A 24,888-nucleotide genomic window follows, 5' to 3' on the forward strand; every position below is an offset into this window, starting at 1 on the left:
AAAAGGCTAAAGAATAACAAAGCACCTGGCATTGATTTAATACCAGCTGAGTTAATTAAATATGGTGGAAATTCATTAATATGTCAAATTCATAAATTCATTTGTTTAATATGGAATAAAGAAGAAATCGCTCAACAGTGGAAAGAATCAATAATTGTTCCTGTGTTTAAAAAAGGTGATAAAATGAACTACAATAATTACCGAGGAATTCTCTACTCTCAGAAACATACAAAATATTGTCTAACATTCTTTTAACAAGACTAACACCATATGCTAATGCAATTATAGGTGATTATCAATGTGGATTTAAACGTAACAGATCAACTACAGATCACATTTTTCACATCAGTCAGACACTTGGAAGAAAGTGGGAATATAATCAAAATGTCCATCAGCTATTCATTGATTTCAAAAAAGCATATGATTCGGTCAAAAGAGATAAATTATATAATATATCAGTCGAGTTTGGAATACCTAAGAAGCTTGTTAGTATGATACAAATATGCACCAGTGAAACAGAAAGTAAAATTCGTGTGGGTAATAATATGTCTGACAAATTTACAATTCATGATGGGTTAAAGCAAGGAGATGCATTATCTCTATTGCTCTTTAATTTTGCCTCAGAATATGCTGTTAGTAAGGCAAAATAAATTAAAGAAGGACTAAAATTAAATGGTGTGACTCAGTTGTTAGCATATGCATATGATGTAGACTTACTGGGGGATGATGTGAAAACAATTAATAACAATGCTAAAATATTTTTCAAAACTGCTAAAGAGATAGGTTTGGAAGTTAACAAAGAGAAAACTAAATATATGCTTACAGGCCGAAACCAAGTGTTAGGTAATAATGAAAGTCTAATTATTGATAACAACTCGTTTGAACCAGTTTCCAAATTCAAATACTTAGGAGTAATATTAACAAAATGAAAATTATATTAAAGAGGAAATAAAAACTAGGCTTAATTCAGGAAATGCATGTTACTTCTATCTTCATAAACTTTTGTCTTCTCGTTTAATATCTAAGATACGAAAAGTAAAAATATACAAAACAGTAATTTTGCCTGTAGTATTATATGGATGTGAAACGTAGTCCCTTACATTGAAAGAGAAACATAAATTGAGAGTATTTGAAAATAAGATCCTTAGGAAAATATTTGGACCTAAAAGGGATGAGGAGACAGGTAAGTGGAGAAGGTTACATCATTTAGAACTACATAATTTGTATTCATGTCCAGAAATTATTAGAATGATTAAATCAAGAAGACCTAGGTGGACAGGCCATGTGGCACGAGTGGGAGAGGAAAGAGGAGTTTATAGGATTCGTGTTTGGAAACCTGATGGTAACAGACCTGTAGGAAGGGCAAGACGAAGATGGAAGGACAACATTGAGATGGACCGATAGAAATCGGTAGGGATAGAAAATAGTATATAGATCTTGCTCAAGATAGAGACAGATGGAAGGCCTGTGTTAATGCAGCCATGAACCTTCGGGTTTAAGAAGGCTATAGAGTTAATTAGTAAGTATCTTATAATTTCCATGTGTACTCTGCTACATCTTATTTTGTGGGATTACGTTGTAGATCAGCATTTACTAAACCTTTCCCCAAAATAAAATCTATTGAATTGAATTGAATTGATGGTTGCATAAACTAATGAGAAAAAAAATCGCATTTATATTGTTAGAAACTAGACGCGCAAAACTAAAATTTGAAGGTTTCCAAAATTGCAATAATTTGTAACGTATTGAATTTCAATTAGAGTACAAAAATTCTTCATATTTTTTACATATAGTGTAAAGTCTTAATTTTTATTTTCAGTTGATAAAGCACTATAAACACAAGTCAGTCGAAAGGGGCTGGTATATCAATGACCCCGAATCTGATCTTGGATCGGCCCTGGAGGCTGTGAATATTAACATTTTGGAAGAACGCGATGATGCTGGAAGGAGAATAGTATGTGGCCGCATAGGTAATTATAGATTTTATGCAAACATGTTAAGAATGAATTCTGCGGAAATAGTATACCTAAGTCCAGTAGGAGAGAATATCCCGCAGAGATATATACTGGATAATTTTCATTATAACAGCATATTTTCAGGATTCTTATTAAATTGTTCTCCAAATTAGCCGTTTTTTTTCAGCTTAAAATATAAATCGCCAAATAACGGCGTTTTTTTCCATAATATATATTCTAAGTACTAAAAGTGTGCAAACACTAGTAGTAATTCTTGTGTGCAAAGCCACTCCTCGCACTATCACCTTTGTGAGACAAGGGTACAAATTAGTACAATGTTGCCAATTTTCATTGTTCGTATTACATAATTGACTACAGAAATGAGCTCAGGGATTTGTAACAGGATCGTTCTCGCCATAGGCTATAGCACCCCTCCCCCACCCGAAAGAGACGACCAGATTGTTCTGATTGAAAATAATATTTGATTCTCAAACGCATAAAATTTGATTTATTGAATTTTCTAAATTATTGACAAATTATTGAAGACTTTACACCTAAATAAAATAATCGTTTGTTTCTTTCCACCTTTTTCCTCAAAGTTCCCCTAACCCATAATCAGGCAAACAGTAAAGTGTATCGAAGAAGGCACATAGTATAGGAATTACAGAAACACAGTTTGCAAAAGTTGCGTAATGGTACCAAAAAATCTTTAGGTAAATCTAAAACATTTTAGGGATTTCTTGCCACACCAAGAGGGCTGGTTCTTCAGCTTGTATAAAAGTAAAGGAAGTCCACCACTTCACTAGACGCAAACGTTAACTTTTGTGGCGAAATGCAAGTACGAGCTGAAGTAGTTGTAGCTAAAAGAAATATAATAACGAGACTAATATTTTTCAGCCTTATCACCATCCCCTTGCTATTACATTACTTCCTTTTTGTATAAAATAATCAGATTTCCTCTCATAGGATTGTAATTGCTTCCTAGCATCAATGTTAGATCTGATATAAGCATATCTTTCTCACCATAAAGAGAAGATGAAGTATATACCATTATTGTGACCAGTCTCTCAACTTATTGGGTGTGACGAAGAAAGCGAGCAATTGCTGTTCAGCAATATTGAATGCATCTACCATTTTCTTGATGAAATTTGAATTTCAAATGCGTAACCGTAAATAGCTCTCTTTCGAAGCTCACATCCCAGTCTATCAAGTTGATGTCCTCTGCCATGAAATGTATGTCTGGCACTTTTGAAATTCCACATCTGCACTTCACCGATTACACTGATTAACAAAAAAAAAAAAAAAAAAAAAAAAAAAAAACGGCGGATATCTTGGTATCCAACACGCGTTCTAAGACAATTGAAACATGCTGATTCAAAATATGCAAACCATTTGTCTGTAACACCCACCATTCTTGAGATATACGACATCAACCATTTATATATGTTTAACATTGTATCAAGGCAAACAACTCACAGACATACGTTTCACTAGAGCACTTTTTGCTAAGTGGAGTACTATTGAACATGGCTTTAGCTAAGAAAATTGTGCAAGTGCATCACATGACACATATACTATATAGTAACATCTAGTTGAAGGTATAATAAACATATAAAATTCATACATGTAGAAAATACTTCCTTAATTTAAGGTGTGTTTGGTTTGAATTTCTTGGCTGTAGAGTTATGTTTGTGCTGAGCATTTGGCATCTCACGCTGAAGCGTCCAACAGTAGTCAGTCTACATTGCTGCACTCCATCGACACCGATAGCGTGAATCCATCACCAAGATGTCCTGATGAAAATGTTCACTATGTTCGTCGCTGACTGAATGTAGGTTCTCGGGGAAGAAGTCAAGATGTGAGTCGAGGATATGAATTTTGAGGGACATGTTGCAACCCAGCTGTCTTCTGTACACACTAATGCACTTCTGCACAACATTCACATAGTCAGCAGATTTATAATTTCCAAGGAAATTGGCTACGACTGACTTCAATGCCACCCATGCATCTCTTTCAGTGCCACACAGTAAGTCTTGGAAGTGGCTGTCAGCAATGATCTTCCTTATTTGTGGACTTATGAACACACCTTCTTTCACTTTCGCATAACTCATCTCCGGGAACTTGTTGCACAGGTACCGAAAAGCATCTGAGTTGTTGTCTAGTGCCTTCTTGAAATTCTTCATGAGTCCCAGTTTCTAATGAAGAGGTGGCATGATAACTTTTTCACGTTCAACCAACGGCACACGAAGGACGTTTTTACTTCATGACTGCATTCTATCTCTGATCGGCCAATCCTTGTTTATATAGTGGTGCTTCCTATCTCTGCTATACTACTCGCAGATGAAGCAGCAGTACTTCTTCGCCTTAATTATCAACCGCGCAAGTTGCATGCACATGTAAAACATATGATCTGTGGTGCCCATGAATTACTACTATCTAGTACCTTCGAATCGTATAGTTCATATGCTTTCTTCAGAAACGGTGTAAAAGTCTTACGATGAGGATGGATTTCTGTTAGATAGCAGCACACATAGCAAAACAGATCTGGTGAATTTATGCAACCTCTGGACCCCATAGTCCACTGTCACTCAAATTAAAAATGAAATAAATGAAAGTATAGTAATGCGATCTTGAAAATATTTCAACGTATTACATTAAGTATAACTGTTTTCACAAACGACGAAAAAAAAATGGTGTTGCACGAAAAATAATGAAAAACGACGAAATTTTTTTGAGGAACGGTATTCCATGAAAAATAAAATGTTGTCGATATCTTCAAAACCTGACGTGATAGAGCAAAACGGTTTTCAGATTTGAAATCAGCATGAAAAACTGCATTAGAAAATGTAAACATCATGTCAGATATCTACAGCTTGTTTATCACTGTTATTTGCCTTCTAAGCTTCTAAAACACTTCTCACTGACATTTCTCTGACTTGTGTCTAGCATCTGTTCACATACTGGGCAGCAAATTCTTTGGGAGAGTCAAAAGTGAATTCTTGCTGATCTCCTAATCCAACACAGTTTTCCAAAGACCTTAAAGGTACCTTGAGAGCTAAATTGCCAGAAACAAATGCCTAGTACTATTTGCATATTGAATTCTATCCTACAGAGAACGAAACAGGGGAATATACATACACACAACGCAAGGTACCTAAACAATATGGCAATACGGCCTGTTTGCTGTTTCCAAGTAGTTACATGGTGAATTCAACACATGGCGTTAGTATGTCATTCATATTATCTGAATAACATGATTGATCATGTTGACTGCACCTTTAGTGTAGTAACTTGAGGGAAAAAATCGTAAAATATGGAACTTGTGATTGTGATCTAAGTGATATCAAGAAAAATTCCTACCTTTACTAGATGTTTTGCTCTTTCTGTGAATTATTAATTCCTACAGCTTCCAGGTGATTACTGTTTATATCTCTAGTTCATATTATCGTATGACGGATTTGGGTCATAATTACTTCCGAGAAGAGAAGTTCCTTTAATGTTCAAGTAGACAAATTAATTAGCAATTGTTGCCGAACTGATTTAGTGATTTGGGGTTTCTCGTCCGTTGTGTTAATGCACGCGTAGTTCAGAGAATTCACGCTGGGGAAAAAGCTTACGAGCACAAAGGAAACCACAAATAAATGATTCAAAATTTACACATTATTTGTCTCTGTTTAAGAATTTATGAAGAATGGAGGAAATCTTCATTAATTTAATAATTAAAATCTTCATATTTATTATAAACTTCTCACATAATTTCGCAGTAAACTTGAGAGAAAAGAAACTTTTGTTTAGCAAACAGTACGAATTATCATATTATGAATAACGTGTAATAGTGGACATGTTAACGGATTTCAAGGGAATGGTTGTGTTCAAAAATCCATGTGTAGAATGAATGTAAGAGTATCCGATTATCCGCGCTGCCATTGAGTTTATTTAACCAGAAAATAATAAAAGTGGCTTATTAAGCGTAGATAATCACTTCTTTAACACACACTCATTGTAACGTTTTGGCATGGGGTTGTTCATTGACAAACGTTTCGACCATTTTGTGTCCCTAAATAAATTCGTTCATCATCTCGTTGCCCTAACTTTACATTGGACAGCGATAGCATGGCTATCCAAACGTTATTTTCAACGAAGGTAAGAATTTCTCGTGTAAATCGAAAACAAAAATGTGTTTTGCAAACCTTTATGATTATATTGCAACTCATAATTTTCCGAAAATTACATTCTCCTGAACCTAAAAATTAATATGTTAAAGTGCAACGGAATTGTAGCTAAATATATAGTATACTTATACACAGAGAGCACAAAACTTGACGTAATTTAGGTCGCCCTTAGCTGCCATACGTCTATAATACAATTAAAATTTTTCCACCACGCTTTACGTTTCCTCTTGTTGAGATTTGCAAGTATTTATAATTCAACTTCGGAAGCAGGAATCGGAGAAACTCACCAAATTACAAATAAAAACTAATGTATTAAGTGAGGAAATTCATGATATTTATTATTATACACTATGCCCTATCCGATAATTTAAAATGAACTATGTTTTCTTTGTATTAAGCAGATTCTTCCCCGAAATTTTGTCTTTTTTTCTTTCGGTTACAACAATTTTAAAATTATAATTCCTGTAGATAAGAAAGCTCTAGAGATTGCGAGACAAGAAACAGAAAATAAAATATTTTTGGTAATAACTATTCTTCTCGAAATATGTGTATTTATAAAATAGAGAAGCATGTTTACTGACCATGAGAAAAAGTACGATATCATGTAGAATAAGAATAAAAGTACATTATTATGTATTAGAATTATTATGTATTATTTTTTACCAGATTCACAAGAATAAAACACTTATATTGTGAAAATTTCAAGTGACGAAAACAAGTGCTGTGCAAATCATTTCGGCATACACGATTGACTTCACATGATCCCACAATGGGGACAAATCTGGTGATCGAGGAGCCCATTAAACTAGCCCACGTCAACCAATCCGTCGACCAGGGAACTGGAGGTCCTGATAGTGACGAAACTGTCGCCCATTATGAGGTTGTGCTCCATCCTGCTGAAATTATTAAGGGGAAACTGCTATCCTGCTTCAAAACGGACGGTGAAATGTGTTATTGTAACAACTGCAAGTATCCCTCGTCATTTAAATTGTCATGAATGAAGAATTGGCCAATGATACTTGTCCCCCAGATCCCGGCCCACCCCATAACCTTCCCAGCACCAACCATATTGCTCGGATCTCTCCACAACGGGTTTTCAAAGGACCAATACCGCATGTTCTGTTTATTCACTTCCCCTTTCTCATAAAAAGTTGCTTCATCAGAATGCAGAACATGCAGTGCAAAGTGTGGGTTCTTGCCCATAACATTCTTATCATTAAAGGTTTCATAAATCTAATTTCACCACTGAATTATTGGTGAAATTCTAGCACAAAACCATACCCCCACATGTTCCACTTAACATTTAAAGAAATGATGTTGTATTCAAGATGGCGGTCACCAAGATGAGGGATGTTGTCATGACATGCAACAAAAAGATTCCCCCTAGGTCTAACATATTACTACCATGACCAATTGCTGCAATCATACTCCTTTCCATTTTATAAGGAGTGGTCAGGGACTTTTGTCTCACCCTTTAAATTGCTGTGCATTGCCTATAATAGAGAGACGTACTGTACGTGGTTCTGACAGTAATTTTGTAAAAAGCACTTTTACGCAACCAACACTTTTACTGTGAGAATCAAAAAATATTTTACGTATTACAGTTAGTGCTAATTAAATGTAATATCGACTTCGTGATCAACGGTTGTTCCAATGTTCGATCGAGTGACATCACGTGATTGAACGATCGTGTACTTCGAATGTAACAACACAAGCGTTAAGGGGTTGATATCTCTTCCAATGTACAGACAAGTTTTTTTTCTTTTAATAATAAGATATACATATAACCTGAAAATATTTGATTTGTTATTATCACTGTAGTTGTGAAGCTGACACGAGATAATTGCCAGTAGCTTCAAATGTGTGAAATTACGCGACGGTAATTGAGGCGTTGAGGATACGAAGGGCAAACTCAACATTGGTCGATTTTTTCTTCCCTTGCTTGGTTGTCAGGCGTAAGTGAATATGTTAGACAAGCTTTTTTGTTTAGAATACCCTTCTCACCATATACAACTAGGGCTGACTGAAGTTCTCCTATCTTCTAAGAGCGGTAGAGCTCCGGATACGAAGGGCGAACTCAACACCCTAGCTCCCTGCTACTCGGACCCCGCCCACCCCACTCCACCGCTTAGCACGTGGCTTGGATGATTCAATCCACTTAGTTTAGTTTAGTTCGTCACTTCTATTGCTCACCTTGCTGGAATGCTATCACGATGTCATTAAGTGAATTAACGATAATCATGTTTGCGGGGCACTCCAGAAAGCGAGAGGAAAACGAGAAGCCGTGGAAGAAGGTGGAGGCAATGAAGAAAAGGAACTCCGGCGAAGAATACGTATCAAGACAGACGATTGTTGTGGTACCAGCTCGTCAAATCGGTGAGCCATGTAGCTGCCAATGTTATTTGAAGGTAGACCGAGAGAATGTGAAAGAGAGTTTTGATGGTATCTGGAAACTGGGTAGTTACGACTTACAGAACTCGTATATATATCAAAGTTGGAGATAAGCAAGGACGTAAAAATGCCTATTGTAAAGGGAATGCTGAGTTGGATTTTGTGGTGTCTCGACTACACTGTAACAATACACAGTGTGAAACACAAAGTATGCCGTACCCCATTTTATAATGTGCATGGAATATCGCAAAAATGTGTTCGTACTGCTATTGATAAAACTGGTTCGACTGGAGCCGTTGATCCTGACCTAAGGTGAAAATAAAATCTGGTCATAAAGTAGCAGAAGACAGAAAGACTAAAGCGAAACAACGCATTATGTCTTTGCCAACTGTGTCAAGCCACTATAGCCGCGCAAAAGTCCTCATCGAAAGTACCTCCCGGTTTGATTAAACATTAGTTCGGTCTTTTCCCTATACTTGGAGTGGCCGAAAGAAAAGTATCCAGGAAGTGAGCCCGTAACCAAGCATTATTATATGATATTTTCAATCGCGAATTTAACATCGGGTTTGAACCTCCCCGCAGTGATACTTGCAATTCGACATTCCCATAAAAAAATATTTAAAAAGATAACTGCGGTTCTGCCGACAAAATCAAAATTCTCAAACATTAAAAAAAAAGCTGCATCTGATGAAAGCTTAACTTCCTCAAGAGCTCATCAAATCTTTGGAAAATGATGCCTATGAAGGTGTCCTCGCTATTGCATTCGACTTACGGCAGGCACTCCCCAACCCGTGGTATCCAGTTTTATAAACGGAAACTGTGGACATACAACTTCGGTATTGATAAAGTTAAAAGAGGGGCCTCTAAAATATAGGGTAAGTCAAAATGATGGACCCGATTACAGAAATTTATTCTGTGAAATCTAATAAACATATGTTATTGTGAGACATGCGCTTTGAAAGGTTAACTTTCAAAGTTTAGTTTCCACGCAGTGTTTCCACTTTCTACCGCTAGGAGTGAGCAGCGAGCAGGAAAATGGCGTTGACTGGAGAACAGAGATCTTTCTGTGTGCTTGATTATCATGTGAACAAGTCTGTGATTAGTGTGCAACGGCATTTCCGTACCAAATATCGGGGAGAACCACCTACGGGGAAGGCCATTCGTAAGTGGTATGAACATTTCAGAGATTCGGGCTGCATCTATAAACGAAAATCGACTGGTCGTCCGTCGACTGGGGAAGAGACAGTGGAACGAATGCGCACATGTTTCGTGCGGAGTCCACAGAAGTCCACTTCTACAGAAAACTGTCTGTCGGGTTCTTCGGAAACATTTACAAATGAAACCCTACCGCTTGCAACTAGTTCAAACCTTAAAAGACACTGATTATACTTTGCGCACGTCCTTCTGTGCTGATTTCCTTGCATAATGGAAACGGATGGGTTCTCTGAGAGATTAATTTGCAGTGATGAAGCAACTTTTCACCTTTCAGGGAAAGTGAATAGACACAACGTAAGGATTTGGGGAACTGCTAACCCTCATGAGTTTGTGGAACACGAACGCGATTCTCCCAAAGTGAATGCCTTTTGTGCCATTTCCCATGAAAAGATTTATGGGCCCTTTTTCTTCCATGAACGTACTGTGACAGGACTTGTTTTCCTTGATATGCTGCAACTATGGCTCCTTCCACAGCTTGCAGAGGATAGCGCAGATTTCATTCTCCAATTGGATGGTGCCCTGCGCATTACCATGGCAGCGTTCGGGACCATCTGAATGGGGCATTGGAACAACGTTGGATAGGCCGTGCATCTCCGGAGGATCGACCTCTCCTTCATTGGCCACCTCGTTCCCCCGACTTGCCCCATGTGATTTCTTCATGTGGAGTTTTGTCAAGGATCATGTTTACGTACCACCACTTCCAACGACGTTGGATGACCTGCGTGCCCGGATCACAGCAGCCATTGCTGATATTGACTGAAACATGCTACACAAGGTTAGGATGGAGATAGACTGTTGGCTTGATGTGTGCCGTGTAACGCGAGGTGCTCACATAGAACACTTGTGATTTGTTTTAAAAAAAACTTTGACAGTTTACCTTTCTTAGCACATGTCTCACAATAACATTTGTTTATTATATTTCACAGAATAAATGTCTGAAATCGGGTCCATCATTTTGACTTACCCTGTATATGTGTTGGATGAAGCGACAGCAAATCTTGGTTCATGTGAAATCACTAGCTGCATTAGTCACTTCTTATCAGACGTTGATGATTGCATTAAACAAATGATTATGCTTAGCGAAAACTGCTTTGGACAGAATATGAAATTGAATTTAGTTTTGGCCAACTTGTCTTAAATCCACAGAGTAAATTCGAAGAAATACGACATGTTTCTTTGACGCCTGACATTCCTACCTTCCTTGTGACTGGGACTTTGGACATATTGAGAAAGAGGTTCGGCTTGTCAACGTCTACTCCAAGGATCATTACGAGTACTTCATTCAAAAATGTTGTCAGAAAACACCATTCACGGTAGTACAAGTCACGCAAGATTTTGTTTTGGACTACACCAAAAATATAAGAGGTTTTTTTAATCAAGGTCCAATCGGTCGTGAATGAATGCAGTGTACGGTGAAACTTTCATGAGTGGCAGCAAAGTGCGGCAATGGTGCAGGAACTTTGAAGCAGGACGTACAGACGTTCATGATCCAGCCGGTCAGGGAAGGAAGCGAGTGTGAACGGATGATCTTGTTCAGAGAGTGGATTAGGCGATTCGAGAAAATCGTCGGTTCACAATTTCTGTGTTGAGTGAGTTGTTTCCCGAAATTTCAAGGTCAGCTCTCCATACCATCGTGAGTGAGAGACTTCATTACCGCAAACTCTGTGCGAGATGGATTCCCAAGATGCTGTCCGATTAGCACAGAAGACAGCGAATGTGCGCCGCCTTAACGTTTCTTCAGCGCTACCATGATGAGGGAGAGGATTTTTTGAACAAAATTGTCAGGGGAGGAGACATGGATTCATCTCGAAAATGAAGAAACAAAAGAGCAATCCAAACAGTGGATGAATTCCCATTCCCCGAGTAAACCAAAGAAGTGAAAGCGAACCTTCTCCATCAGAAAGTGTATGGCTACTGTGTTCTGGGACAGAAAAGGAGTGTCGATGGTGGAATTCATGGAACGTCGAACGACCATCACTGCAGCCTCATACAGCGTGATGCTTCAACGTCTACGAAGTTCAATTCAGAACAAGCGAAGAGGAACGTTTTCATCAGGCATTGTCCATCTTCATGAAAATGCTCGGCCGCACACTGCAGCTGCAACACAAACGCTCCTGCAGCATTTTCGACGGGAGGTGTTTGATCACCCACCCTACAGCCCGGACTTGGCTCCCTTAGATTTTCATCTCTTTACGCACATGAAAAGCTGGCTAGGAGGACAGCATTTTGGCACAGACAACGAGCTGCAGACCAGCGTAGAGAATTGGCTGAAAGCACAGGCGGCTGCCTTCTATGACGAGGATATTGGAAAGGTGGTACGACGCTACGACAAATGTCTAAATCTGGTCAGCGACCAAGTAGATAAGTAGCTTGAAGGCGTAGCTAAATGTTGCAAATGAATGGTTTTTATTTCGCGACCGCTCGGACCTTGAAAAACAAATAGCCCTCGTACAACAAAAACTCAGCTCCACGGCGCCAAATTTAAGGATAGTAAAACATATGAGTTCACCAAAGACTACAATCAGTGGTTTTACATCCACAAAGCTTACAATTTGGGCGTCAAAACTTCAGTGAAACTTCAGAAAGGAAAGTACAGCTCTTATGACACTTCCAAGTTCAATCTGTCCGCAGTTAAGTTACCGAGTCTTTATGATTCCCTTGTGCATGTGCCCCCTTCAAAATTGAACCAGATCTACTGCCGTACGTTCCATTGCCATGGTCAGCATACTTCACAACCATTCTGGAAAATCATACTGGAAATATCTCCACACCAAACGAGGGTGACGCTGAGGAAATAGAAGACAACCAACTGGATTACGATAACTAAATTGCATATTGTTCAGTTTAAAATAAAGTTATAATAATGTTTTAAGTTCAATGGGAAAAATAGTTTTGAGTTCTGATTTCGTTAATAGTATATTGTACACTACAGTTCCTTTCATTAGTATTTCTTGTGCAATATAGATATATTTTCATTACAAGTCTGGTTCTCCTTTTTATTTCCATGACATTTATTTTATTTGCTCACTTTCGAATGTTTGTTATAGATAATATTTCTTAACAAAATTTAGACATTCAGATCAAAAATAGCTTAAATGTTTTTTTGTTGAGTTTATCCGAGTGCAAAATGACTTCATGCGTTTATATCGAAACCAGCATTTGTTGAGTTCGCGAGGCATGAGGAGCTTTTAGGTCGTCCACCACGTTACAGCGATGCTCCAACCTCAGTACACTCGAGTACAAAATTATTCAAATGATACAACTGTCATAACTCCCCTCTCTTGGGAGAAAAATTTCCTGCAAGTGAAATTTTTACAAAATACACATTTATAATTTACACATTATTGTTGCCCTTGGTCGGATGTCTACTCGGCTTCGTTCTCATACATAGTTCACAATCTTTGATATAACTCAGAATACCTTTTCTCATACCAGGCAAAAAGTACAGTTTCCTAACTCTTCTGAGTACCTTTTCACAATCAAAGTGGCCCATATTGTCATGATAATTCTTCATGTATTACAGAAACTAAAGATTGAGGTATACATATTTTCCAGATGTTCTCAAAGTAAAAATCTCTTATCATCAAAATTCCATTGCATATTTTACAAAACTTTTTCAAATGTCTACACCTTTGAGGTAAACTTACATTTATACTTTCACAATTGTTCAAATAATCAATAATAGTTTGAAATAGCTTATCATTGTACTGTTCTTGGACTAACAACTCTACCGGTATATCTAATACTTCATTTTTAAACTTTACATTATTGTTTATGTGCATCATAATCGGCTCTGATTCTGAAAATTGTCTGGACAAAAAGTCCGCTAGACCATTGTCAGATCCTTTGCAGTATTCTACAATGAACTGGTATTTTTGAAGTTAAAGGGACCGAAGCAATAAGCGAGGGTTTCAATTCTTCGAATGGTTCTGCCAGGTGAGACACTTATGATCACAGACTAAAGTAAATTATTTACGCAAAAGATATTGTTTCATTTTTCAATACAAAATAAAAGACTTAAACATTCTAGCTCGGTTATGGTGTATTGTTTCTCATACTTTCAATGTACAACTTACAATAGCTTATTATTCTTTTCTCATCATCAATTATTTGATACAAATATTCTCCAATGCCAAGTAAAGAAGCATCTCCTTGGACATAGAACCTTTTATTAAGATCAGGATGAAATAGAAATTTCTTGTTTGAGCAAATCAAAACTTTATTGTTCCTTCTTAGTCCATATCCATTTCTTACCTTTCCTTAACAATTCATATAAAGGTGCACATATGGAAGCAAAGTTTGGAATGAATCTTCTCATCCAAGAGAAAAAACACTATTTTTTAAGTGTCTTTACATCCTTTGGAGTAGGAAGACTGAGAATAGCCTCTACTCTCTCTGGATTTACTCTTATACCAGTTTTGTCAATAATGTGACCCAAGTACAATAACTTTTCTTTACAGAGGAATTTCTTCTTTAGACGTACAGTCATACCAGACTCTCTTAATTTTGAAAATACACATCTTAAATGTTCTATGTGACTTTCTAAAGATTCACTTCTAATGCATGAGTCATCAACATAAATGATCAAATTCTCTGACAGAATGTCGCCTAATACCTTGGTCATTGCCATCGTAAATGCTTGTAGTCCATTACATGTACCAAATACTAAACGTTTGTATTGGTACTGTACACGAGGGTCACTATTTATATTTTGAGCCTAACAATGAAAAAACAGGAATTTGGCATTGAAAACTGCTTTATTGTTTTTCGAAGTATTCTCCTTTATGGTCAATACACTTTTGCATTCGTTCGAACCATTTGTCAAAGCAGTTTTTCCAATCTTCTTGAGACACCTCCATAATATGGTTTTTCAACGCATCAACGGCGTCTTCCGCCGACGAAAATCGTTGTCCACGCAATTTATTCTTGACATTCGGGAACAAGAAGAAGTCATTGGGTGCCAAATCAGGACTGTACGGCGGATGACCCATCAATTCGATTTTTTGACTGTTCATAAAGTCGGTTGTTAGACGAGATGTGTGACAGCTGGCATTGTCTTGATGAAGAATGATCCTACGGCGTTTGTTTGTTTTCCGTATTTGACCGAAGACCTCTGGCAAACAAATTGTTGTGCACCATTCACAGTTGACCGTTCTACGTTCCTCTAAAGGCACAGTTGCCACATGACCAGTTTTCCCGAAAAAACGGGCGACCATTTGTTTCGATGTGCTTCGAGCGCGAAAAACTTTTGTTGGATTGGGTTCATCTTGAAACACCCATACAGTCGACTGCTGTTTAAGTTCCGGCTCATATGCATATATCCATGATTCGTCACCTGTTACAATCTTATATATGTCTTTTGAAGCACCACGATTGTATTTATTGAGCATTTGTTTGCACCAATTGACGCGAGCGTCTTTCTGAATTTTTGTCAATTTGTGTGGGATCCAACGAGAACATACCTTTCTCACAGCTAAATAATCATGTAATTTTTTATATATGCTGGTGGACCTAATGCCTATGGTTGCCTCAATCTCACAGTATGTCACATGACGATCTTGCAGTATTAGGTTTTGCACAGCATCAATGTTTTCTTGAACAACAACTGATTTTGGACGACCTTCGCGAATCTCGTCGGTGAGCGAATGGCGGCCACTATTAAATTCGTTATACCAGCGTTTCACAGTGGCAAAGGATGGGGCTTCATCGCCAAATGTGGAAGTAAGTTGATCGATGCACTCTTGTCTTGATAATCCACGTCGAAAATCGTAAAAAAATCATCGCACGAAAATGTTCACGAGTTAATTCCATTTTATTGTTTTCGCGCAATCTCCAAGGCAACATAAACAACACAAATGAAGCTATTAACAACACATTTGAAGTACGGTATGGTCAATAATGCCAGACGATTCCGTGCAAACGTCAAATCGCGCCTAACTTCAATCAGTGTTGCCAAGGCTCAAAATAATAAATAGTGACCCTCGTACCTTCAAACAAAAATGCAGTATACTTTTAAGATGACTCTAACAACAAAATGTGCTGAAATGCAGAGGACATATCGACCAGTGATACATATGGACTACCAACAAATCCTTGTAATGCCTCTTCAATATTAATTGGTCTAATTTGACTAACTTTTTGGCGTTGATTAATATTCCTAAAGTCAGTACATAGCCTTACACTTCTATCAGACTTAGGAACTCTTACTAGTGGATTTAAATAAGGTGAATCAGAAAGTTCTATAATGTCCCACTCAAGTATTTTTTTTAATATGTCCTCTAGCATTTTGTCTGTAATGATAAGGTATTCGATATGACTTAGAAACTATAGGTTTTGTTGTATCTAATTCAATATGATTTTCATATTTAGTTAATAAACCAGTTTTTTAATCAAACAACATCCTCAATTCAAGTAACAAATCAAACAGTTGCTTCTTTTCACCTTCATCGAGTATTTCAGCTTGCATAGCATTCAATTTAAGATCTTCTACACTTTTCCTCTTTTGACTTCGTGTTACATTAAGAAAACTACTCTATGCCTCTTCATTCACATCAAAATTTGGACAAGATATAGGTAATAATTTAACTAATCTTTCACCTTGTTTGGTATGTAACAATAATGAATATTCCTTGAAGTCTACATTATACAAAAAATCTAAACCTAAAAGAATTTCTACTGTCAAATCTTTGACAACATCAAACTGAACAAAGAACATAGTATTTTCAATTTCTATATCCACACAAAATTTTCCAAGTACTTTCTGTTTTCTTTTTCCATAATAGCCAACCAAAATAATGTCTTATATTGACTCTAATGTAGGTCTGGTGACTTCACTAGTAATACTTTTCCATTTGTTCTCTGACATCAAACAACTTTCGCTACCACTATCTACTAAGCATTTACTCTCTATCCCATTAATATTTGCAAAGATAGAAGTTGTATTCTTGACTTTGTTCCTGAGGTTTACAGGGAACCTTCAGTTATTATAACTTTATATCGCTTCATCTTCTAACAAGTCTTCATAAAAATTAATATCTACCCTACATACATTTTTAAAGCATTATTGACAGTTTGCTTTACTAGGATTTTCATTACAAAGTTTGTTTCTTAAATCTTCAGTATTAAGATTGACTACTGACACAAAATTCTCATCTTCGTCTTACCTATTCTGTGTCACAATTACAATAGACTCACTATTTAGTTTAAAGGTTGTTCAGGCACAAACCAGGGCGCATTCATCCTAAATGGAGATCCAACATCACCATTTTCTATTTCTTCCCTAGTACTACATCTAGGCTCACTTCTTTGAGGATTGTTTTGAACATCATCGTGGGGTGCAGTGTTTGTACTAGTATTTCCATACCTAGACCTACTATTATCAGCATTTAAACGATTCTGGTTACTATAATTGTATCTACCTCGAAAGTTACTATTCCTATAGTTATTACCAGAATATGAAAAACAGTTTACTCTCCAAGACCTTTGACCAGATCTACTATCATTACTACTATTATTATCAGTGGCATATCTCCTGAATTTACCAGAATTCCTTACATTAGTCTCATGGCTTGTATTAGAATTTTGCATATTGCTTACTCTAGATTGATTATTCCTTTTAGTTTCATTAACAACTTGTACTTGATAATACCAACAGGCCTTCCATCTCTCATACTTTCACCTTCAGCACTTGCATACAAAGCTTCATGACGAGGAACCAATTCAGCAGCGGTACCAAGACTGATATAAGGTTGATTTAAGATTGCTTCTCTAACTCTATTTGGTAACTTCTGGGATACTAAAATAGTTTTTTTGATGTTCTGGCATGTCTGGCTGAATGGAATTTAGTAAATTAATCTCTGACCAGAAATAATTTAACAGAGTTTATCTACTTTCTTTGCTGTAGCTCTTGCACAAGACATTTGCAAGACATGTTGACTTCCACGATGCCGTTTCAAAGGCATTAATTAAAAGAACCTTAAAAGAACTAAAATCTACGATGTGTAGTTTCTCTTGACAGATCCAATTTTCAGCAACACCTATCGAAAGCATTGGTACATACTTCATGTAATCTTTTTTTGGAACATTTAACATATCCAAGCGATCTTCAAACTCTTGAAAAAATTGTGACGCCAAATAATCCATCCTAGTTGCAGTAAATTTAGGTAACCTATCTAGATCGAAGTACTTAAGTGTACTAGGTACAAACTTCCTTCTGTAACTACTACTTTTGTGTTCAGTTCAACTTTCCGAACTACTATCACGAAATTTATTTCTTGACGTGATTTTCGCAACTCTATCTCTCTTATAGCTACTTGCAGATTTACGTTTAATCCCCCTTAACTGAACTTTAGTTTCAGAGCTAGAAGATTTTACATCAGAATCAGATTCTCCTTTACGTAATGATCTTTGCTTTCTAAACGTGATATATTTAGTTTTTTGGATGGGTAAAGAAGGTTTATTTGCTTCCCTTTGCAGTTCAGACAATCTGGAAACATCAGGACTAACTAAGCCTTGTACTCAAGTTTCTAATCCATAAGAAGATTTTACCGGTTCAGCACTTACTCTCAACATGGAAAAATCATTCATTAAATCTCTAACTTGATACCAAATATTCTTCAACTTATCATCTAGAACCTCATATTTGTTAGTAATCTCTGTAAGTTGTTGTAAGCAACCCTTAACAGTAATGTCAATACTAGATATTTTCTGTTGAACGGATTGAACGCTCAAGTTTAGATCTTGAATAGTTTGTCCAGACTTAACACTAATTTCGTTAAATTTACTATTCAACTCAGCAATACCAATTTCATGTCCACTAATGTTATTAAACAACTCCTTCAAACTACTTTCATTTACATGTACAAGTTGACTAAACTTTCAAACTTCTTTTGATTCATTTCGAGTGTTTCCTTAATATCTACACATTCATTTTTTACCTGTTTTACATGAGAATCGAAAACTTCTCTCAATTTTTTATGTTGATTTACACACGTAACAGAAACTTTGTTTATCTTCTCTTCCAATTTCGTGCTCAAGTTGACCACTTGTTCCTATAGTTCATGGGTGCATTCCTTTGTTTCGACCAAATTACCAGACACTTTCTTTTCGGCTCGTGCTTCCAATAATTCGAAGTCTTGCCTTAAGATACCTATACTGGTGCCTACATTACTTACTCTGGCCTCAACACTATTAATATCCGCTTTGACGTTACTTTCAACACTGTTAATATCAACCTTTGCACTACTAACTTGTTCGCCGAGTCTAGTTTCAAATTGTTTAAAGAGAAACTCCAATTCCTTTTTTGTAGCCATTTTCAATTTCCGTTACTGCTAGCTAAGAATTTTAGTTGTCTCAGTGTTCAGTATAACTATTTTATAATTTCGGTGCTACAATCACAGCACGATAAAGTTATTCGTCACTCTTCTTTTCTACATAGAAAAAGTTCAGTACTTACGTTCCAACATCACAGACAAAAAAGTTGAATTCTTCCATCCAACAGCTACAACAAGATTCTAACGACGTATACGATCCAGTCCTCCTGTTTGTGCGCCATACTTATGACGACGGGAAGTAATGAGAATCAGTTTCTTTGACTTACTATTTATTCAACACAAACAAGTAATTGCAGGTATTACACTCCCTTCAAACGTCGAGCCACTGCCCGATACCCAGTCCGACAGCAAGCGATCAGCCGTTTCAACTACTAGCACCTCCCCCTTCCCTCCTCGCTCGAGCCGCGAGGCATGGGGAGCTCTGAGGTAGTCTACCACGTCACAGCGACGCTCCTACCTCAATACACTCGAGTACAAAATTATTCAAATGATACAACTGTCATAACTGTGTAGGATTTTCGTGAAACGTAAAGGATCGAGCACCAACGATAATGGCGGACCGTTCATAATGGTAGCTCATCATTTGAAGATTGCAATGATTTACATATTATCAGACATTAGTCTACAGTCTTTTAACGAAGGAAAAATTAACACATTGTAAGGTGGAATCAATATGGCATGATCAAATATGAAATTATCTCTCTTATGTTCAGATACTGTATGTGGCGCTTACTAAGGACAGTGAAGGACCTTTCGTTCGCCCAGACTGTGACATGTAATCCTTAGTCTTGTGGTGACAAATTATGACACGTAACATCCTTGTTTATTGGTTTTGTAAAAGATTGTATTTACTTGCGTAATCTCATGTCAGAATGTAAATAAAATGTGTTTCGATATACGTATCTACCAATGAATGTAACATATTATTAGTTACAATATATCCTTTGGCCATTTTTGGCGTAAAACAACAAAATATATCACCAGGCCATTTTGTGTACATACATCAATTTACCCAATATGGATAAAATGTTATATTTAACAAGCTTTTCACTGCATCCATGGTATTATCTGGAACTTTCTCTAGTATTCTGAAAATGTTAATCCATGCTCTGTCTTTGAAATTTTTCCATTAGTATTACTGACCTGACTTCCAACATCATTATAAATAATTGCAAACCTTAGGTTGGTCATATCGGTACGTTACTTTTGGTAAGAATATTCAGTTCTTCTATTCTTTTTCTGTTGTTACGTAAAGCTGAAGCGAAAAGCAGGTAGTAATATGTCACTGAGCATGAGGTAATTGGCCAGGCTTCTTGTTTCTTGGACGTGTGTGTCACTTTCCATTGATGACAGCTTCACACATTTGCTGAGTGTACTGCTGATCTGGGCTCAAATCTTGTGCGTTTGCAAAGTTTAAATTTTCGATGGGATAGCATGAAAGTTTGTAATTAGCCACTCCTCACAAATATTTAGCATTTTCCCTACAGGATAAGAAATAATAAAAATATATGAAGACATACTTTATACAAGAAACGTAAATAAGACACCAAGTTTTCACATATTTATTCTATTACAATTTGTAATCTTGTTTCGTTAAATTTGTGTGCAAGAAAATTTACATCAAATGAGGAACTGTAGATGTAACTTACAGTTAATTTACAAGCACCAGTTACTGTAGCTGTAACACGGTTAGTTTTTTTGGAAATAATGTTCTGAACACTGAATATTCGTAAAGAGATATTGACGTATATATGGGTTAGGCCTATATGTAAGGAAAACAGAAGTATACGTAGTTACACAAAATATAATAAACATTTAGACGTATGTTATTTTGTAAAGATACCAAATAGAAACAAATTAATGAAGGTAAAATTGCAAGGCCAAATCCGAAACTCGGAGAATGACAAGTCATCGCTTTTTCTTCTTCGTTTCCCGACCTCCAGTAATCGCAATCAACCGTGGCAGTCCAGGACTACAAGAAGTAGCAGAAGTAAAAAGCGATGAATATAAAATAGTTCCACCAAAAGCTTCCGGAGAAAAATGTCCCAGACCTCAAAAGAGAAGCAGGGGATCTTATCCTGAATGTTGTACTGGCCGCCACAATGTTAGTACTGGGTCATCGGCTTTAGTGTTCTCTAGGGCCCCTAATTGTATTACCTGAATTAGATGAGAACGAAATCGATCATGTACAATAAGATGTTGTCCGGCCTGGTTAAAAATTGATTTCTTGAAAAAATATTAAATCCATTAATCCCCCAAGCACTTTACATGGAGGAAGAAATGGCAAATAAGACTAACGAGATCGTGATGACCTACACACAGTGACCTGTGTGTCACTGTGTGGAAAATGCTGCACCTATTTATACCAAAAAAACGCAAGGGAATTCTTAGTGTTAGCATCTGTTAAACTAAAAGATAATCTCTGTAGAAAATGTAAATTACAATAATTAAACATATGATTCAACTATGATTGATATAAAAGATTACATATTGCGCTAAGAAAACCCTGTTACAGTTCCAAGGGATTCAATGATACTGACGGCGGAAAACTTGGCCCGGCTGCTTGTCTGTGTCGCAGAGTACCTGATGGAGGACGAAGACACGCAGATGGCTGGAGTGATATCTGTGATAGACGCAGCTCCTGCAAGTTGGGAGCACTTCCGCCTCTGCACCCCTCATAACATAAGGACTTCAGTGTACATGATTGAGGTAAGATACATCACTTTCATCTCCACCAAAAAGAATAATTTCGTTCCAGGATAATTATATGAGTTTGAGATAGCTTATAACCTGTCTTTAAGTAATTTTGAAAAGTACGCTTTTCTGCTTACATTTCAAATATTAACTCACACTCCTCACAAGTTTTGAAAATATTAAACAAATCCAGAATCAATATTTATATTACATTTACTTTGAGTAGTTGTATACACTATGTGGTATTATTATCGTCCTTTATGACGATGATGATGATGTTAATAATAATAATAATAATAGTAATAGTAATTATTAGTAGTATTTGGTGTCTAATAGGTAAACAAATTAGTGTTGGTCAAGGATTGTGACAACGATTACTGCTATAAATTTAGAGTTGAATTTTTCAATGCAGTTAAGTATAGCAATGAAATGAAGGGATATTGCATTCCACGAATCAGACGATGCATATCAAAATGTCAGACGAAAAATCGTGCATCTAACTTGTTTTTCAATACTCTGTGGAGATCACGTTTTCGGATTCCTAGTGCATATAGTCTGCCAAAATTTGACTATTATTTTAATGAATATTTATAATGTATAGTTATTGAGGGAGAGAGAGTAATTCCCTAATTATTGTCACCACGGTGACTAAGGTACAATTAAAGATTCCGACCTGAAATTTCTACACATAAAAGTTATCTTGGCTGATTGGCACTTACTAACATTAGAAATAGTTGGCCAACGTATTTTGCAAGAACTAAAAATTCCACTCATACTTTTCAACGAAACACAGAGCAACAACCATAAAAATATTAAATATTTCTCTAGAGACAAATAAAGCAACTTTATAAATATTATCAAGTCTCCAAAATTATTCAAAATCATTAGACGTTGAAATAATATGTAGGATAGAGGTAATAATATGTACTATTAAAATTTTTGAAATAGGAATGCCATTGATTACACAGAAAGTCAAGGATTTATTGAAATGAAATTATCTGATATATATCCAGAATATAGAGCTTATATATATTAAATCGATACCATGTGAAGTGATAAGTTACCAACTATAGCATCTAAGTAACAGATATTAATTTTCAGAATGTAGCGGCAACTTTGTTAGATCTAAAACTTTGTTTTTCAATCAGACAAGTATATTATATACAAAGCTTAGGCTTCACGATTACCTCTCAGGTTTTGGGATTCTTTTGCACCATACACTATTTAAATGTCTATTTTTAGGTTCTTCGCATCGGCTTTGGCTTTAATCATCAATTTCATACTTTAATTGGTGATTTGATGTTAGTCGCGACATCGGGGAATGGAGGTAATCACAATGAGATTAAGAACATTCATTACGAAGGAACGGACATAATATAACCGATTTTAGGAATATGAACTCACGGAACTCTCTCCTTAGTTACAGTAATGCTTTACATCAATGTAACCCTGACTTAACATAATTGTATATATATCGGTATCTTCAAATCGATATTTTATTTCTACATTGAATATTGATTGACTTGTTTTGTTTTACTTCGCTTTTCATCCACTTATGAATAATCAACGAAGATGAGGATGAGTGATGATATGATGAAGTTGATGGAGGTTGACTCACAAGGAACACCGGAGCTAAGGCGTGGAAACGATCACAGGATCACTGGCGTCGTAGCGCGAATCCCCTACCACTCCGACACGAAGCCCAGACACAGTGAAAAGCACATTCAACAAAGACCTTAAATAATATTACGTACAGCATCCAGAATACAAGTATGTGTGAATTAGTCATAATGTGTTTGTTAACAAAATTTAAAACACATTGCTAAAAGGAAAAACCAATTTACCTTAAATCCTGGCAATCCACTGAGTATCATTATACTTGTGATACGTATATCGTCAACGAAAAGCATCAGCATCTTAAACATCGTCCCTCGCGCAAAAGATTAATTTTAAGAGATCTCATAAACATTCATTTATACGTCGTACTTCATAAATATCAACGATCTGCATTTTGTTAATAATAAAACAAATTAGAAAGGAAGAGGATGTGCTGGTCTTTAAACCCGCAAGCTCTTATGCTTGGCTAAAAGCAAGTGACGGTAAGAATACCTGCGTCTTACAAACTGTTTTATGACACCTTACTGAACACAAGCCATTTGAAACTGTTGAAGTTTGTTAAACATCTATCTGTCTGTGTTGGTGACATTTTATCCACAGATTGTGGGGAAAGAAATGATATTGTGCATGATTCTTATTGTAAACCAAATCCCGGACATTTGCCTCTTTCTTCTCAAACGCATGGTTTCCAGGTAGAATAAAACCATATTCATTGCTTCAAACCTTAGAAAAAACGAAAAACGATTTCCAATTGCCATGCATAACCGTAAACATTATTCACAATTCTTAATCCAATTGACTATTTGCTTGATTATGTATTAAATTATAGTTTCCCTATAATGTTTTTCGTCCAGTTGAAGGACCCGTCTCAAATTTGGCTACTCTCAGTTGGCGCTGAAGTACAATATTCGTTCGTTTAAGAATTCTGGACATTGAACATTTTCTGGGCAGTCAAGGAGCAAGTTTAGAAGTGAACAACAATGTAAATGTTATTACTTACCTTCTCACCACAGAAGTTCCTAGCATGGAATCTCGGCCTAGCCATGGGTTTTCTTTCAAAATTCCTCTTGAATATTTTAATTTAATTAGCACGTGTCTTCAATGTCGTCATTTGCGAGAGATGACAGAAAAGTGACAAAAATACAAATTCAAGAAAATGTTTTTTTAAAAATAGATTTCTTGCACAATTTGAACCGATCAAGAAGGGCTGACATTTTATATATTTTCGTCTCATCAAAAGTGGAACCATTCTAGGACTTGATCTGCAAGAGATTTCGACATAAGTAGGTTAACTATGGATTTAATGTTGATGGCGAATATTGGATATTGGAAGACGAGTATTTTTGCTACCAGAAATTAGTTTTGACACATATTGGCAGAATTGACAATAGTTATTATGTTAACTGATTCAGCAGCTAACACCTCCATTTTATGGTGGTTTTAAAAGAATGCCATCCGCCTCCGTGGTTGAACCCTTTGAATGACCGATTGTTACTTTAGGTTCTATGTTCC

General features: G+C 36.4%; 1 protein-coding gene across 1 annotated transcript in view; it reads left to right on the forward strand.

Moving 5' to 3' along the window:
- LOC145979635 (clavesin-1-like) overlaps nucleotides 1–24,888 on the forward strand; it is a 176,835-nt gene that overhangs the window by 26,264 nt on the left and 125,683 nt on the right. The window contains exons 3-4 of the mRNA XM_083112600.1: nucleotides 1,820–1,970; nucleotides 21,581–21,774. Of these exons, the coding sequence (XP_082968726.1) occupies nucleotides 1,820–1,970; nucleotides 21,581–21,774 (345 nt within the window). The remainder of the gene's footprint in view (nucleotides 1–1,819; nucleotides 1,971–21,580; nucleotides 21,775–24,888) is intronic.

The sequence above is a fragment of the Lepisma saccharinum genome, chromosome 26, assembly GCF_977018435.1.
Source record: "Lepisma saccharinum chromosome 26, izLepSacc3.1, whole genome shotgun sequence".
NCBI lineage: Eukaryota > Metazoa > Arthropoda > Insecta > Zygentoma > Lepismatidae > Lepisma > Lepisma saccharinum.